Source organism: Camelus dromedarius, chromosome 1 (assembly GCF_036321535.1).
Source record: "Camelus dromedarius isolate mCamDro1 chromosome 1, mCamDro1.pat, whole genome shotgun sequence".
In the NCBI taxonomy this organism is placed as follows: domain Eukaryota; kingdom Metazoa; phylum Chordata; class Mammalia; order Artiodactyla; family Camelidae; genus Camelus; species Camelus dromedarius.
Window position 1 is genome coordinate 87,087,200 of NC_087436.1, and position 16,348 is coordinate 87,103,547.

The 16,348-nt window shown below is 43.8% G+C and overlaps 1 protein-coding gene across 2 annotated transcripts in view; it reads left to right on the plus strand.

Moving 5' to 3' along the window:
• The window catches only part of SCFD2 (sec1 family domain containing 2), a 357,920-nt gene that overhangs the window by 322,472 nt on the left and 19,100 nt on the right, over positions 1–16,348 (plus strand). For both annotated transcript variants that reach the window (XM_031434663.2, XM_010992837.3), the window contains exon 7: positions 8,867–9,001. In XM_031434663.2, coding sequence (XP_031290523.1) covers positions 8,867–9,001 — 135 coding nt within the window. The remainder of the gene's footprint in view (positions 1–8,866; positions 9,002–16,348) is intronic.

Genomic DNA, 16,348 nt, shown 5'->3' on the forward strand with positions numbered 1-16,348 from the left:
TTAGGAAGAGCTGTGTCAATCACAGCTCAGATGCTGAAAGCAGACATCACTCTTGACATTCTAAGGAGAGCGTGATTTCATACAAGGAATTAAGTACATATAAAATTTCATGAAGAGCTGGAGGAATGGGATCTAGACTAGATCTCTAGGAATGAGCCCGGAACGTTACCATACACCTGGCCCTCCAAGGGAACCAGTACCTCTCCCACAGTCAGGAGAGCAGGAGTGATGGAGTTCATGAGGCTGCCACTGAAGCTCTTGACTTGAAGAACATACCACCAAAGCTGGAGACAGCTTCTGTGTCTGTTCACCATGGTAAATGCAGAGCTCCACTCAGTGCTTGCCATCCAGTAGGTGGGTGGGTAGGTAGGTGGATGGATGGATGGATGGATGGATGGATCCTGGACTGTGGGTCTTATCCAGAATTGCATTTCTCACATTCTTAATTCTTAGTAAGAGGGATATTAGCACATAGATTAACAGCAGCACTTGGGTTCATAGCCCAGCTCTGCTCCTTACTAACTGTGTGACCTTAGGCAAATTACTTCACCTCTCTGTGCCTAGTTCCTCTTCTGTAAGAAGGAGCTCCTAATAGTAGCTCCTTCATAAGAGTGCTCTGATGATTAGGTCAGTCCATACATATAAATCTCTAAGGACAGGAGCTGACGCATAGACAGCACTATGTAGGCGTTTGCTGTAACAGTTGTAGTAAAGGATGAAATAGGCCTTCCCTTTGTCCTCTTCCGTAGCATCCTGTCTTTTCCTTTGTTGGGAGATGGGCTACACAGAAAGGGAGTCATTCTCAAGCTGAAGGTCCTATTAGCTGCAGCATATGGTCAGAGTTTACTGCCGACACCCATTGGTTTGGAAAGCTCGTGTTTGTCTACAGACTCTGAGGACTGGAACCTAAGCCCCACTTTTGCCTGTGCAGCAAGTCTTCTTATGCTTTCGTTTCTTACTGCAAATGTTCCAGTTTAATGAGAGGCTTAACCTCCTTCTTAGATGCCAGTGTTTGATGTGCTCCCATCCCTCGGCTGCAGCATTGGGAGGGTGTTAGGCAGATGTCTCAGGGCGAGAAGCTTAGGAGCCCTTTCTGACAAAGTAGTGTAGGGCTCTTGCATGGCTGGCTTTGGCAGAAGTCTCAAAGTGCTGCCCTGCACTGGAGAAAACTTTCCACAGATGCGTACTGTCTTCTGTGCCTCTGGCACGCTGAACAAGAGCCTTTAGAACAAGCAGGGCCCAAGGAGGCTTGATTCATCTTGTGCCCGGTGAAATATGGCACTCTGAACAGTCTGTAGGCCCAGTCTCTTTGTCAGCAGTCCCCAGCCCTGGCCACCAGCTGTTCTTTTCTAAGCGCTAAGCTCTGTTCTTCCTCCTGATTCCATCTACCTAACCCCACACCTGCGAGCATCCTTTTCAAAAGAATCAGCAAAAGATAGGACTAAATAGGGGGCCAGGAAACTTGGCTCTGTCCTGTAGTCTAACTTCTAACTGCCTGTGTGAATGATAGCAAGTTGGTTAAGAGCTTTGGGATTTGGTTTCTTCATATTGAAGTTGAAAGGACTATACTCAAAATTTTAAAGAGTAATCCACTTCTCATTTGAAGGATGGATGAATGGATGAACAGATAGACAAATGAACCACTTTTTAATCTGCAGAGCAAACCACTTTCTTTAAGCAGATGAAAGGAGGAAAAAAGTCATGGTGCAGCAAAAAATAAAAATAAATAAGCCACAGAGTAGTCAAAGCCAAGACCAGCTTAGAACAAATGTTTTTCTGTACAGTCTTGGATTGAAATAAAGTGAATACCCTCTATACAAGTCGAGTTTTCCTGAGAAGTTGGTTGTTTAGAGTCAGTTCTGCAGAAAAGAAAGAAGCACCTTCAGTAGCAGGACCGAGAGAGTCCCTGGCGGCACCAACACCAACCAGCAAAGCCAAGGTCAGCAGCACTGACTGATGAGGATGTGGCTGTGGCAGCTACGCAAGGTTTCTTGGAAACTGATGTCCTAAGCCATCTTTAAGGTATGCCACAGTCGAGAGGTCGGACCAGTTTCTCAAAATTGTCTCTGCCTGATGTGTAATGTCAGAAACCGTTGCTGTACTCGGTACCTTTCTTCAAGAGCTAGAATCAGGTCAATACGTCTTCTAGACCTAATCGTTCATCATCTCGCCCTCAAAAGAGTAACCAGAGACATAGAAACAAGTATTTTATTTTTCATATTTTGATCAACTGTACTATTTTTAAAAGCCCAGCTTGTTCTGAAAGAGATATTGGCCATTTAAAGAAAAAAAGAGCGTTTCTAGTTATAAGATCAATTTTTTTTGCAACTTCAACTATTTCGTGTGTAACACCCATGGTGGTCTCATCAGACTCTGCCAAACGTTCAGGCTAGCCTCACGAGACTGTCATATAGGGCCACCTTGTGATTTTCACGGCCTTAAGCACTTTGCCTTCATAGAGCTCTTTCTGTATAAATAGAAATATATATATATTTAAATAAATATTTATTGAATATTATACATAAAATTAAAATTCTATATATAAATATATTTATTTGAATAAATTTATTGACTATACATTCATATGTGTATTTATATTCATATATATTTACATGTATTCAATTACATACATAATTATATCATACAATTGCGTCAGTATAGAAACAAATATATTAACATTATATATCAAGACATTATCTTTGACCTAAGAGTTCATTTTTTTTCTTGTGATTTTTAAAAGAAATTAATACATTTTCATGGGTCCCTAACAGTCTTGTGGGCCCTAGGCATCAAGCATTCTGTGCCTTGTGGGCAAGTCAGCTGTGTGATCGTAGTCCCCACTTGGACCAGTCTGCCCAGGACAGGAACATAGCTCACTACAGGGAGCAGCAGATGTGTTTCTTGTTTGAAGTAGTCCTTGCGGGCATCCATGAAGCAGTCATGCAGCTACCTAGGAGCTATTCGGTTTGGTCTGAGGTGACAGCTGAGGAGTGAGGGACTAGACTCACATGAGGGGATGGCTGGGGGCAGGATTCCACTCGCTTAAAAACCTCATAACCTACAGGAGCCAATTTCTCTGGAACAACTCCACAGACAGAGCTTCCAGCATTCCTCCAAGAGACATGGCCAATTAGACAAGAGTCATTGTTTTCAGTGAAGCCCAAAGCCCTGGCTTTCTGTCCACTATTTATAGTTATTCCAGCCTAATGCAATTGACTAAGCAGGGGTCATTTTTATCATAAGCAATCTTGCCTGGCTAGAGTTTGACATTCTTCCCTTATCAGGTTTCCAGGGAAACAGAGCTAGAAAGTTAACTAAAGGTCAAATTCTTATGCAGAAGGAAAAAGAGGTTTAATAATCCTTTGCCTACAACATGCAACTTGCCCATTGTTAAGGGAATAATTACATTAGTGTTTCAATTCAGACTTTCTGGTGTGTCTGTGGCAGAGACAATGCTACGTATGTTCCCCAAACTCCATTTCCTTTTCCTCCTGGCACAGTTAGATCACATTTTCCAAATTCCCTTGCAGGTAGATGTAGGCTTGTGACTAATTCTGGCCAATGAGCAATGGGCAGAAGTGATACAGATCACTTTCAGGCCGAGCCCATAAAATCTCTCTGGAAATCCTCCATACACTCTCTCTTTCATCCTCTGCTGATGAGATGCAAAAGCTTTAGTGTGGGATTCCTGTGCCCTGGGGAGTGGTGGAGCCTCTCAATAGCAGGAACCTGGGTGTCTGAATGACTGTGTAGGGCAGAGACCCCCTGCTGCCACCACACACTGGATGTGGCACAAGTGAGAAATAAGGATGAATCTGTCTGTTTTTAATTCCTCTCCTTCCCCGCTAAAAGGTGAACTGACAGTGAATATTCAGTTACTAAATTAAAATACTCTAGTTAACCTTTTTTTTCTTTTTCAGTTAATGGGGGTACAGAGAACTGAAACCAGGACCTCGTGCATGTAGGCATGTGCCGTACCACTGAGCTCTACCCACCCCCTAGCTAACCCTCTTATGTTGAGGCAAACTACAGGAGTACGCTCCCCTCTGGCCCTCTCTAACATGTGAAGAAAACTTTGAGCAGGGCCCTCAGGGAAGACATCTGTCTCCCCATCACCACTTTCTATGGTCCTTTGCTGAGAAGTGGGTAGCTTCTGGCTGAATAGAAAATTCCATGACAGTTAGCGGGTCCTCATCTAAGAAGCTACTGCCAAAGCAGTTCATTCCACTCAGATTTCAGTGACATGATCTGGGGCAGAAAAAAATCCTAAGTGCGGAAGGAGCCAAAAGTTCTCATGATTAAAACCCTAATTGGGAAGACTAAGAAATGCGTCTGCTAAGAAGTCACAAGACAAGGACTGCTTTGTACCTGAGAAAGTCTTTCCCAAATCGTGCTCTTTAAATGGACGTTGTTATTCAGTTGTGCTGTGCCTAGTTGTTTTAAAGAAGAATCTAGAGGTCTTTTTTTAAATATAATATTTAAGTAGGAAAACCTATCAACATCTCTTTAAATTAATAATACTTTTATCATTTAATGGGCTTTTGATTACAAGTGAAAATAGAAAAAGGAAAAAGCTGAAACCAGCTTAAACAAGAAAGGTAGTGTATGGGGTCGTATGTCTTAAAAATCCAGAGACAGGACAGCTTCAAGTGGTGAGGGGCCATTGCTGGAGTGATGGGGAGGACAGCAAATAAATAGGGAGGAGCAAGTTCCTGCTTGCTTTTCCTGCCTCCAGTCTCCTTCCCGTGCCCCCTGTTGGCGGAGTCTAGCAGATCTAGATGGCAAAGCACAAATATGTTTTGCAGGCCAGCATCTCAGAACTGAGTAGAGGAGGGAGGGTTTGGGGTCTAGAGACAACAGCATAATAATGGTGGGGTGTGGGTACAGCTCAGTGGTAGAGCACATGCCTAGCACGCACGAGGTCCTGGATTCAATTCCCAGTGCCTATACTGAAAAAAAGAAAAGAAAGAAAAGAAAAAAATGCATTTAAAAAAATCTCATCTTTCTGTAGAAAATGATGTTTTAAAGTTGCTATCATGTGAGAAGACAATCATATGAAAATGTCATATAAATGTCAGGAGAGAATGCAGTCAAGAAATGTGAGAAATGAGTATTATAGAGGTATGTCAAGCAGTTTGTTAATAAAAGCATTTTTGTGATTTTTCTGGATTATGTGATGTGTTTGTTATCTTCTACTTTTCTGTATTAAAATTGTAGCTTCTTTTCTCACTCTAAATACGTTACCTACATACCTTAAAAAAGAATAAAAAAGATTGACAACATTGCCCAGTAACATACAAGGATCACAAAGTCCCAGGAGAGAAAGTATGAACGGAATAGCGCTCACAAATCTCTGCTCACCCCGTCCCCAGGGAAACCCTAGCTCAAGGGGCATCTTCTCCCTGGAGTGTCACTCTCCAGAGCTTAGCTGAAAGTGGAGCAGGGGAGAGAGCGGAATTCCTAACACCCCACACTGCCTTCTTTCCCCTGCCTCCCAGTCTGTGGGGGCTTCTGGAGCCCCAAGAGCCATCCTGTCTCCCTGGTACACTGTGCCTGGCACAAAGGAGGTGCCGGGCACAGTGTTTTTGCTGGATGACAGGACCGGCTCTTCTCAGCATCACTACTCTTCCTTCTTTTGAACGTGCATCCTATGGAGAGCAACGGCCTTTTTTGTTTTTGTAGGTTGGACGGTATACTCCCTTCCTCTCTTAAATGTGACAGCCTATGTGTATTTCTCTGTGGTTCTGCTTGAAGTTATTCTACCTAACTGTATATAGACGAATAAAACAAATAAATGTAACCATAACATGAAAAGGTCTGTTCATGTTATGGTTATGATGGCTCCACCAGTCATCACCCACCTGGCTTCCTTCCAACTCTCTGCTCCAGCATCTCTAAGGAATGGCTCTGTCTTCCACAGTGGTTGCTGGAGCTCCAGCCATCACTTCCATGTTCCAGGCAGCAGAACAGAGAAAGGGGAGGAAAAAGGAGACTTTAAAAAGTCCCACTTTTAAAAAAAGGAGACTTCTGAAAGTCCCACTCCCCTTTTATTCATGTCTCATGGCCCAGAACTTTCATACCCAGTAGCAAGGAAGCCTGGAGAATGGAGTCTTTCAGCTAACTGATCATGTGCCTGGCCAAAAGTTGGATTCTCTTCCTAAGGAAGAAATTGATGACTATTTGATGATAATGCTAGTAAGACAACAGAGTATTAGCCAAAGGACTTCTCAGTGGGGAGCATTTTAAAGAGATTAAAGTTTAAGAGATTAAATGTCCAGAAAGGCTGAAATGATAGAAGAGGTCCTGGGTTCTGGGTTCAATCCCCAGTAGCACCACTTACAAAAAAAAAAAAAAAAAAAAGAGGATCTGTAGAGTTCAGAGGCCATTCCATGACCCTTTTTTTAACATTGAAAATATTTTTGGATTATTTTATGATTCCAGAGGCATACCTATTCATTTTTTAAATTTTGGAAAAAGAAGAAAACAATGTCCCCTACTCCCAGAACCTAAAGTTAGCCCTAATCTAGTTTGGCTTCACTATAGTCTATTCCATGCATAAATGATTTATTAATTTTTAATGTAAGAATAAAAAGATCATTCTTGCTGTATGCACGTGTAGTGGTGATTTAACTGTGCTTTTTAAAAAAGCAATACAATGAAAGGGCTTCCTCCCACCTTTGTCCCTTGTCCAATCCCCCACTCCATGACCACTGCTCACAGTGGTCTCTGTATATCACAGCAGAGTTAATTTTTTGCATGTTTCAGCAAATGCAAACTTTCTTATACCCTCCGGCACATGTTACACAAATGCCAGCCCATCATACACAGCAGGCCTCATCACCTTGCTTTTTGCTATATCAGCACAGAACTTCCCTCTTTGCATGCATCCCATTGATTAAACTGCCCCCCTACTGATGGGCACATGAGTTGTTTTCAATCTTTGCTGTTATAAATAGCCCTTAATGGATCTCATTTGCATATATGAGCATATTTATAGGATAAATTCCTAGATTTGGAATTGCTAGGTCAGATGTATGTGTTTTATTTTGTTTTTGTTTTTGTTTTTTAATTGAATAATAGTCAATTTACAATGTGTTAATTTCTGGTATACAGCATAGTGATTTACATATACATATATACATATATACATATATATATATATTCCTTTTCATATTCTTTCTCATTATAGGCTATTACAAGGTATTGAATATAGTCCCCTGTGCTATAAAGTAGGTCCTAGTTGTTTATCTATTTTATATATAATAGTTAGTATCTATAAACTCCAAACTCCCACTTTATCCCTCCAACGCCCCCTTCCCCATACCCCGTAACCACAAGTTTGTTTTCTATGTCTGTGAGTATGTCTCTGTTTTGTAAATAAATTCATTTGTATTCTTTTATTTGTTTATTTATTTTAGATTCCACATATAAGTGATATCATATGGTATTTTTCTTTCTCTTTCTGTCTTACTTCACATAGTACGACAATCTCCAAGTCCATCCATGTTACTGCAAATGGCATTATTTTATTCTTTTTTATGACTGAGTAGTATTCCAGTGTGTGTGTGTGTGTGTGTGTGTGTGTGTAAAATAGATCAGATGCATTTGTAATTTTGATAGGTATTGCCCAACTCTCCACACTGGTTGTAACAATTTATACTCCCACCAGCAGTATTGGAGCGTGTCTGTTTCCCCAAGGCCTCATCAAAAGAGTGTCTTTTCAAACCTCTGGATTTTTGCCTGTGTGATAAATCTACAAATCTATCTTGGCATTACAGCTTTATTATGAGGAAAGTTGACTCATAGTTTTTGTTTTTGTTTATTTTAATTTCTTTGTTATTGGTGTCTCTGCCCAGTACTTTCCATTTTATGAGTGTTTACCTATGAGATCTCTGGCACACAGTGGTTGATTTGATGAATAAACAGAGGAGAGCTGCACCCTCAAATCAACACTTGCTATTTCTTCCAGCATCTTTTCCATGATCAATGCACCAGTTACCTTCTAGCTAAAGGATTGTTTATGATTTTGATGGTTTACACCCTGCTTTATTCCTAAAATAGTTTAAGTAAGAAAGTTGGAATAAAGGGAAAATAGGAATAAAAGATGACTAAGACATGGTAGTAAGGAGACCCAAGGAAAGAGGTGGGGGGAACCTGCTTAGAATATACATTGGTCAGAGGCAGCCACCTCCAAATAGTACCCAACCGTGGATAGATTTAGCCCCTTTACCAAACTACCATTGTTGCAAATTCACATCAACTTAATTTTACTAAAATTCTGATAGTACCATGTGGCCAGCTTTCTCTAAGCCCTGACCTTGGTCAGATTCCTTTCTGGCATCTTGGCTTCTTTTTCTGGCCAAGTTTGTACTTGGAGTTGACCTCTCTAAAAGAAGGAGGGATTGCTTGGGGCTTGGAGATTGACAATACATTGAAAGAAAGCATTCAGGAGCCTAGCGGAGAGAGCATAATTCCAAGAATGTTTAGGAAATACTAGAAACACTGAAGACCATCTTCATGTCTATATCAGATGACAGTGCTTTGCTTTTCCATATACTTCAGGCATAAAATTGTCACTTTAAATTTGCATTGAAAAGTTAGTCAGACTATGATTATACAGCTCTGGTAAGAGGTATTTGCTTGTGGAAGGGAATGTGAGAAAAAAAAATAATGCTAGTGTAATGGGGTAAAAATTTACCCCCAAAAAACCATGTTGTTACATTGTCCTTTCATACACACAAAATCAAAGCCATTGCTCAGTATCAAAATAAACTTGTTTTGCTTCATTTGGTTCAGATAAAGCCATCCTCTCTCCAGACAAAGCAACAAACCCTCTTACTTACAGCACAATATTTTGTCTTTCCAGGCATCCTACAAGCCATTGCTGAAGCAGGTTGTGGAGGAAATATTTAATCCCGAGAGGCCAGATCCAGTTGATATTGAACACATGTCTTCAGGCCTCACTGATCTCCTGAAGACTGGATTTAGCATGTTCATGAAGGTAAAGTAACCACGACGAGGCAATCCTGAGCATAATGCTCTCCTTGCTAGGCATGTAAATGCTGGCACCCGCTTTGCCCTGGCGAGGACCCCAGAAGATAACGTCTGGTATTTGGCTTTTCTGAGATTGGGCGCAGTCTTTATTTAACTTTCATTTATAAGCAGCCTGAGCTTCCAGCCTCATACAGCTTCTCTTGACCTAAGCCTTCTGATCTTTTCTGATCAATAGGTCAGGACACAGGCCTCCAGGTTAGCACTATCAAATACTTCTCTCATGTCCCACAGTTTCACTCAGTGGGAATCCACATCCCATTTACAGATCTTGGTGATAGTCCTGTGCTTTTAATTCTAGAACTCATTATGTGGGATAAGGAAGAACTTTGTTCAGTCATATAACTAGCATCACCCCCAAATCCACTTGAAAATTACTTTTATTTTGGCTTAGCAGACTCCTGGGGGACAAGCACGAGAATTTCTCTGGCTAATATTGAGGGTAGGTCAAAATTACTGAACAGCTTTTGCAGCGGAGATGAAAGGAGGAAAAGTACACAAATGTGATCTATTTTTAACCCACTGTAAAGTTTCTAAATTTAAAAGAGCTAAACAAGATTACAGTCTGACCTCTTTGTCTATGCCAGGATTTCAGTTGTAATAACTCTTGGAAATAACAGAATGTTTTGCCAGCTTCAAAGCCTCTTTGAAATCATGAATTAATCTACATGGAAGATCTGGACTTTCAGAGTTCAATAAATGCATGTGCCAGGAAAACCGGTCCATTCCAAAAGCCAGAGGACAGAAGGCAATCAGACTGTAAACCAACCAGTAAGTGGCTGGAATGGACACCAGTTCTCCTTCCTGCTACTCCCAATTATAATCAGCTTCTGATGCAACGCATGTCTAGTGCATTTTCCCTCTCTATTTTTTTTAACTAATGCACACAGATCACTGTCTCAAAAGTGTTCAGGGGCTCCTGTGTTAAATGTAAGCCCAGGATGGTCCAGCAGCCCTTCATGGTGGCCAGTTCATAAAGAAGCTTCCAGGCTAGACATGGTCTCTGACCTTCTCCACCCAGGCACCCTATTCCTTCATTCATTAGCTTGGCCTTAACCTTGAAGAGAGACTAAAATAACAAGTGTGGACTTTCCGGCCCTGGTCAGTCAGGTCTGAGGACGGCCCATTGAGTCCTCTCCCAGTCAGGCTGCTGCCTCCATGGTCGGGCCAAGGGCACATGCATCTGCTCACGGCAGGAGTTTCTCATTTGCAGGGAGGCATGGTGTCAATGAGAGGAGGCCCTGACTCACTCTTTGGCCAGTGATGTTCCACAGAAAGAACTTTTTTCTGGCAAAAGTGTTCCGTGAACAAGTATGTTTGGGGAACACTGGGTTAAACAGAAAATTAACCCCAGATTCTTTGCTGCAGGATTTCACAGTGCCTTTAGTATGCTGATGGACTTTGCAGCTCTCCTGAGGCTGATACAGAATGTCTGTGGTGGGTGGACTGTCTGTTTGTATTTTCCATCACTGATTCATGAACTGTGAGACATCACGTTTTTAAATTACCCTTTTAAACTCTGCAGAGTGTTTTCTGAAGCTCTTCCTATGGCCAGAAGCTTCACTATCATAGGCAGGCTTTGCCTGGGAAGATGTTTGGAACTGTCCTAGACCAGCACTGGATGGCTGTTTCTCTCCACTCAAACCCCTGGAGTTAAGGCTTCTGCGCCTGGAGACTGATTGCAGAGGGATGTTTTTCCATGTAACAGATTTAAGAAAAAGGAATGTGTGTTCTCCCAGCAGCTGTCAAGACCCACTCCTAGACACCCAGCTGCCGGGCCTCTGCTCTCAGTTGCCAGGGGTGTCTCATCTGTCTGCTGGGGGCGGGAGGGTCTCGGTGGGCTGACCTAGAGCCCTCCCCACCCCCAGGACCCCCAGGGAGAGCCGTTTTGTTCTGTTTCTACATGGGCCTCCATGGCTGGCCCTTCCCACCATTCCATAGAACTCAGCAAGGAAAGGTACTTCTCTCTGGCCCCCGTGTTCATGGTTTGAACAAAGTTGGGATAAACATAAAGAGGACAGGAGGGCTTTGAGGAGCTAACCATGATTTCCCAGAGCTACATCTCCGAGATGAGGTTGAAACCATCAGGAGAGGGTATCTTCTACTTTGCTTTCAGGCTGATGGAAAGAAGAGATGTACAGCCATTTACAGTCTCCCTGGTCCTGATTTCCCATGCTTCTCACTACCCAAATTTTAAAGCTAACCCGTCGTCAGCTGTTCCTTGGGATCAGCCATTCTCATGTTCAGACCTCACAACACCCCTGTCATTATCCCTCCTCTACCCATGAGGACTCTGAGGCCCAGAAAGGCGAAGCAGTAGATACGGACTTCCAGAAGGCAGGGATTGGGTCATGCTTCCTTCTGTTCTCAGATATCTTCCAAAGAGCACACGGGAAATGGGACGCCAGGATTTGGCCCTCCGTCAGTCTTATTCTAAAGCCTATGCTCTTAATCACCACATTTCTTGGCTTCAAGGATGCTTCCAGGTCTTTTCTTGGAAGTTGAATCTTCCTGTGTCATTAATTCTTTTCTTCACGATGACTCATTGGCACAGACACTTTCCCTATCTGGTGTCTATTGCAACTCCTCAATAAACTCCATGCCTGGACTGGTCACCAAGACAGCCCATGTGAGGGAGCTCTCCCAGGGGTCATCCACTGGTACCCCATCTGCTTCTCTGGGACTTGGCCCCAGGAGTCAGTGCAGTGCAGCCCTAGGAGAAGAAATGTGTGCTTAGCGTTGAGTTGCCCCTACACACTGCATCCTCCCTCTGTATCAGCAGCCATAGCCATTACTTTCCTGCCACTGGCTGCCTTGCTCTTTGCCCCTGGGACTGGCTTCCCCCACGTCTCATTCAAGACCCACTGGTGACCGGGGAGGGTACAGCTCAGCGGTAGAGTGCGTGCTTAGCATGCAGGAGGTCCTGGGATCAATCCTCAGAACCTACATTTAAATAAATAAATAAACCTAGTTTCCTCTCCCTCCAAAAAAAAAAAAAAAAAGCCCACTGGTGCTGAGCCTGAGAGGAACAAACAGATGATAGAGCCTCATAAAATAAAGGAGTCAATGTGGGCCCCTTCTGTGCTTGGGGTACCGTCGTTCAAAGGGGAGAGTTCTACAGCAGGAAAGGGCGCTGAGCAGCTAGTTTGTCCCTGTCCTGTCTGGACTCACAGGTGGTTTCACAGATGACATTGGCTCAGTCACCACGGGCAAGATCTATGGTCTGTGCAGGGGGTGAGGGCAGACTGAGAAGCCGGCAAGAGATGTGCTGAGAAACAGACCAGCAGACGCCCCTGCAGGACATGCTGCGGATGCCACACGACAGCAATAGGAAGAACGTGGGAGAGGATTTTCCCGGCCCCAGGGCCGTCGTCAGGGCTCCAATACCTTCTGTGCACACTTCTGTGGCTGCACGTATTTTGTTGCATCATTACACACGTTGGGTATCTTTCTCCCAATGTTAGATTAGTGTTTTCTAACCAGACAGCTTGAGCCACTGCACATCAGTGGATAAAGATCTCAATTCATTGCAGTCTAATCAGCACTTTTTAACAATGAAGAATAGAACATGCAAGCAAGGTGAAGCCTTGCATCTAATGATGTGAAACAAAATAACTGAGTCATACCTACCTGCACACTTGTGATTTAAATAAATGTCTTGCTGTAGGCGTCAATCAAAAGGATATGAAAGTGATAGCTATGAGAACGGAGGGCTGATCCAGGTCGTATTCTTTCTTGAATCCTCAGCGCGTGGCACCTGCATGGGCCTACAGCAGGCGCTCGCTGAAGGTTGGGAGGGAGTCACAGCAGCCCTGTTGGGGCACCCATCCAGAGGGCAGCAGGCTTCAGTCAGTGCTTCCTCCTTCCAACTTACTGCCCTTGAGCTGAAAGCTCCATTTTGACAACTTTATGAGGGATAGAGGGCAGCAGCAGCAGTCAACTCCAGTGACCCTCAAAGGAGTCCCTGACCCTCTTTTCCAGCAGCTACTAAGCAAGGCAAAGCCCATCTTTGTTTCATTATGTTATGCCGGAGAAGCAGGGCACCCCTACTCCCACCCACCGCCCAGCACTGCTGGGTCCAGGGACACAAAGCTGTCCCTGCCTCTGTCAGTGGAACCTGGTGGCCTCTTCTGTCCACAGACGGCATGGACATCTGTTTCTTCCAACTCTTTGTCTCTCCAGAGAACAGAACAGAAGCAAAAGGGCTAGTTTTGCAGGGTGAGAACTCAAAAGTTGTCAGGAGAAGCGTCCTAACAGAGTGTTAAGTAGGAGGGTGAGCACGGCCCAGAGAGGTATGGGGATGACTTCTCTATTTCCCATCTCTCACTTTTTCTTTTGGTTTTGTAAATAGTAGAAGGCCATTTAAAAAAAAAAACATTTATTTCTTTCTAAAGGGTATCTGAGTCAGCTACATCAGCTGGGCTCAGCTGAAATCCAGATTCTAGACTCCAAGTTTTGGGTTGTGTTCAAATCTTACTCTCCTTGGACCAGCAGCTGTTGGAGGCATGTTCTTCTCATTGGGAATGGCAGGCATGCAAGAAACCGAACTCAATTTCACAAATGTATTTAGGTCCCCATTGCTATCGAATTGTCTAATATTCCATTAGGTAAAGCAAATTGACGGCGAGGCCCCTTTTCAATAAGGCAAGAAAGTGTATTCTTTTTCTTTTTTCTTTTTTTTTTCTGCTTCTCAAAAACCTATTTCCCCCATTTTTTTCATTGAAATATAGTTGATTTACACTGTTATAGAAAGCCATTTTTATATGCAGAAATAACGGCACTCACTTTATTCTACTGCCTAGATTTGTTTTTAGGAGGCAGTGGAGAGTAGTGGTAACATCCAGAGTCAGATGGTCTGGGTTAGAACTCGAGCTCCACCACTTACTAGCTGTGTGACCATGGATAGGTCGCTTAGCCTCTCTGTGCCTAAGCTTCCTCATCTGTAAAATGGCGATGATAATATTACCTCCTTTATAGGGCTGTTCTGAGAACCAAATAAGTTAATACATACAGAGTAGTCAGAACAGTGCTTGGCCTATAGTAAGTGCTAAATGTGTATTTGCTATTGGTATTTCTATGAGTTTGTGACCCTGGCCAGACTGTGGCTCTTGAGAAAACAGCTACCTTTAGTATCTTTGTATCTGTGTACAAAACTATTGCTTGGGCTTTTGGGGCCTACAGATTAACTGCTGAATGAACAAGTGAATGACATAGAATAGAACAGACGCCTCCCCCGAAAGTCACAAGCATTTCTGATTTCACCACCGACTGGCTCTTGCTAAGAGACTTGGAGGTCTGAGTGTATTCTGTGCCCGTGGGAAACCACATCTTTAAGACTGTGCTGTGTTTTTCCAGACCCCCTTTTCCTTCTCCACTGTGAGTCTGACCTTGACCTCCTCAGTCTCAGGGGACACAGGCTGTCCCTCCTGGGGCAAGCCGTAAGGGGATGGTGAAATTCTGTGCATGTGCCATGACAAGATAGTTCAAGGGAATAGACGCCAGCTGGGCTAGACCGTGGCCACCCAGGGCACGGAGGCGAAGTCCAAAGCAACCTGGGCAGGCGACTCCACCAGGAGCGCTTTAGATGCTCGGTCTCCACGTCCTGGGAGAGGGCAAGTGCTCTGCTCCTCAGGTGTCTCCTGCTGCTCCTCAGACAGCCTCAGTGCTGCAGGAACCTGGGGGCCTCCGTCCCGGACACTCGGAAGGGGCTCACAGAGACCAATCTTACTTATGTAAATTTCTGGAGACAGTGAAAGTTAACAAAGATGCCTGTGTGTCCAAGATTCTCTGCATCAGACAAATCCTCTGTGAGAGGGAAGTCAAGGCAGTTGGATTTTGCCCTTACTGAAGTTAGAACCTCATTTGTGTTAGGCTGCAACCTGCTTTTTAGGAGGGGTGGGAGGTAATTAGTTTGTTTGATTTATTTATTTATTTATTTGTTTGTTTATTTTATTTATTTATTTATTTTAATGGAGATACTGAGGAATGAACTCAGGACCTTGTGCGTGCTAAGCACACATTCTACCACTGAGCTATACCCTCCCCACCCCCGAGACTGCAACCTGTTAAAATCACTTTCTTAATGTTATTTCAGCACACTTTCCTGTATAAATCAGAGTCTCCAGAGAAGTCCTTCATCCCCACCTGTTCTGACTGTCAATTGGCACATAAGAAACCATGTCCAAACACTGGCTCAGAAATATTATTGGTCATTTATTTTGTTCATGAATCTGCACTCTGGGCAGAGCTCAGCAGAGAAGACCTCTCCTTCAAGATGCCACACTTGCATGGTCAGCAGGTTGATGCTAATGTTCTGCTGGTAGCTCAGCCCAGCCTGTGAGTTAAAGGGCTCAGTTCCTCTCCACATGGCCTGAGCTTCCTCACAGCATGGCGCCTGCCTTATAAGGACAAGTGTCCTAAGAGAAAGTGCAGGTGGGAGGCTCAGAAGCCACGTAGCATCACTCCCGCAGTACTCTGTTGTTCCAGGCAGTCAGACGCCCACCTGGATTCAAGGGGAGGGACATGCTCTCTTCCTATTTAAAAGGGAACCAGAGGATAAGAAGCAGAAAACACTGATGTGGCCACTTTTGGAAAAATACAGTCTGCACTCCACCTAGATGTCTGTTTCACTATCCAGCCCGGCGAGGACAGTGTTTGGCTAATTCTAGGGGTTTTCCCTCCCATCTAGAGGACAGAAAATTCATTCATGCTTCTGACCTGGTTTCAAAGTAAGTGAGCCCAGAAAGGCTTTGAGAATTAAAGGCGTGCCTGCTATGTGCTCATATCTTTTTAAATAATATCATCTCAAAAGGAAAAAAAAAACTTCCTGAATGATGAGAAACTGAGTGGCAGGACTTTCCTCCCCCAAGCCGGCCCCATCTGGCCCCGTTAGATAGAGCAGACGGGCTGGGGCAGAGAGCAGGGTTCCCGGGAGATCATTCTTCCTGTGGTTCCGAGAAAGTGTTTTGAGTCAGCTAAATGCCCTCCTCAGCCAGAGGGCAGACTTGTGGTCAGCCTCTTAAAGCTGTCGGCTTCAAAGGGCAGTACCCGGAGGCTGTGCCCTGGGGGATGGGGGATAACAAACTGGAGAGAAACAGTTCTGGTCGAACCTGACATTTTTAAAACAGCCTTCTCTCCAAATGCTTGTGCGTGGGCCCCCTTGATCTCCTTCAAGAAAAGCTCGATAATGATCTAATAAATAAATCGAACCATACCTTACCGGACTCACTACAACGTTAATTTAATTTAAAACTAGCATGTCTAATAGGCAGCACTTTGAAAATGCGTTTCTGGAATT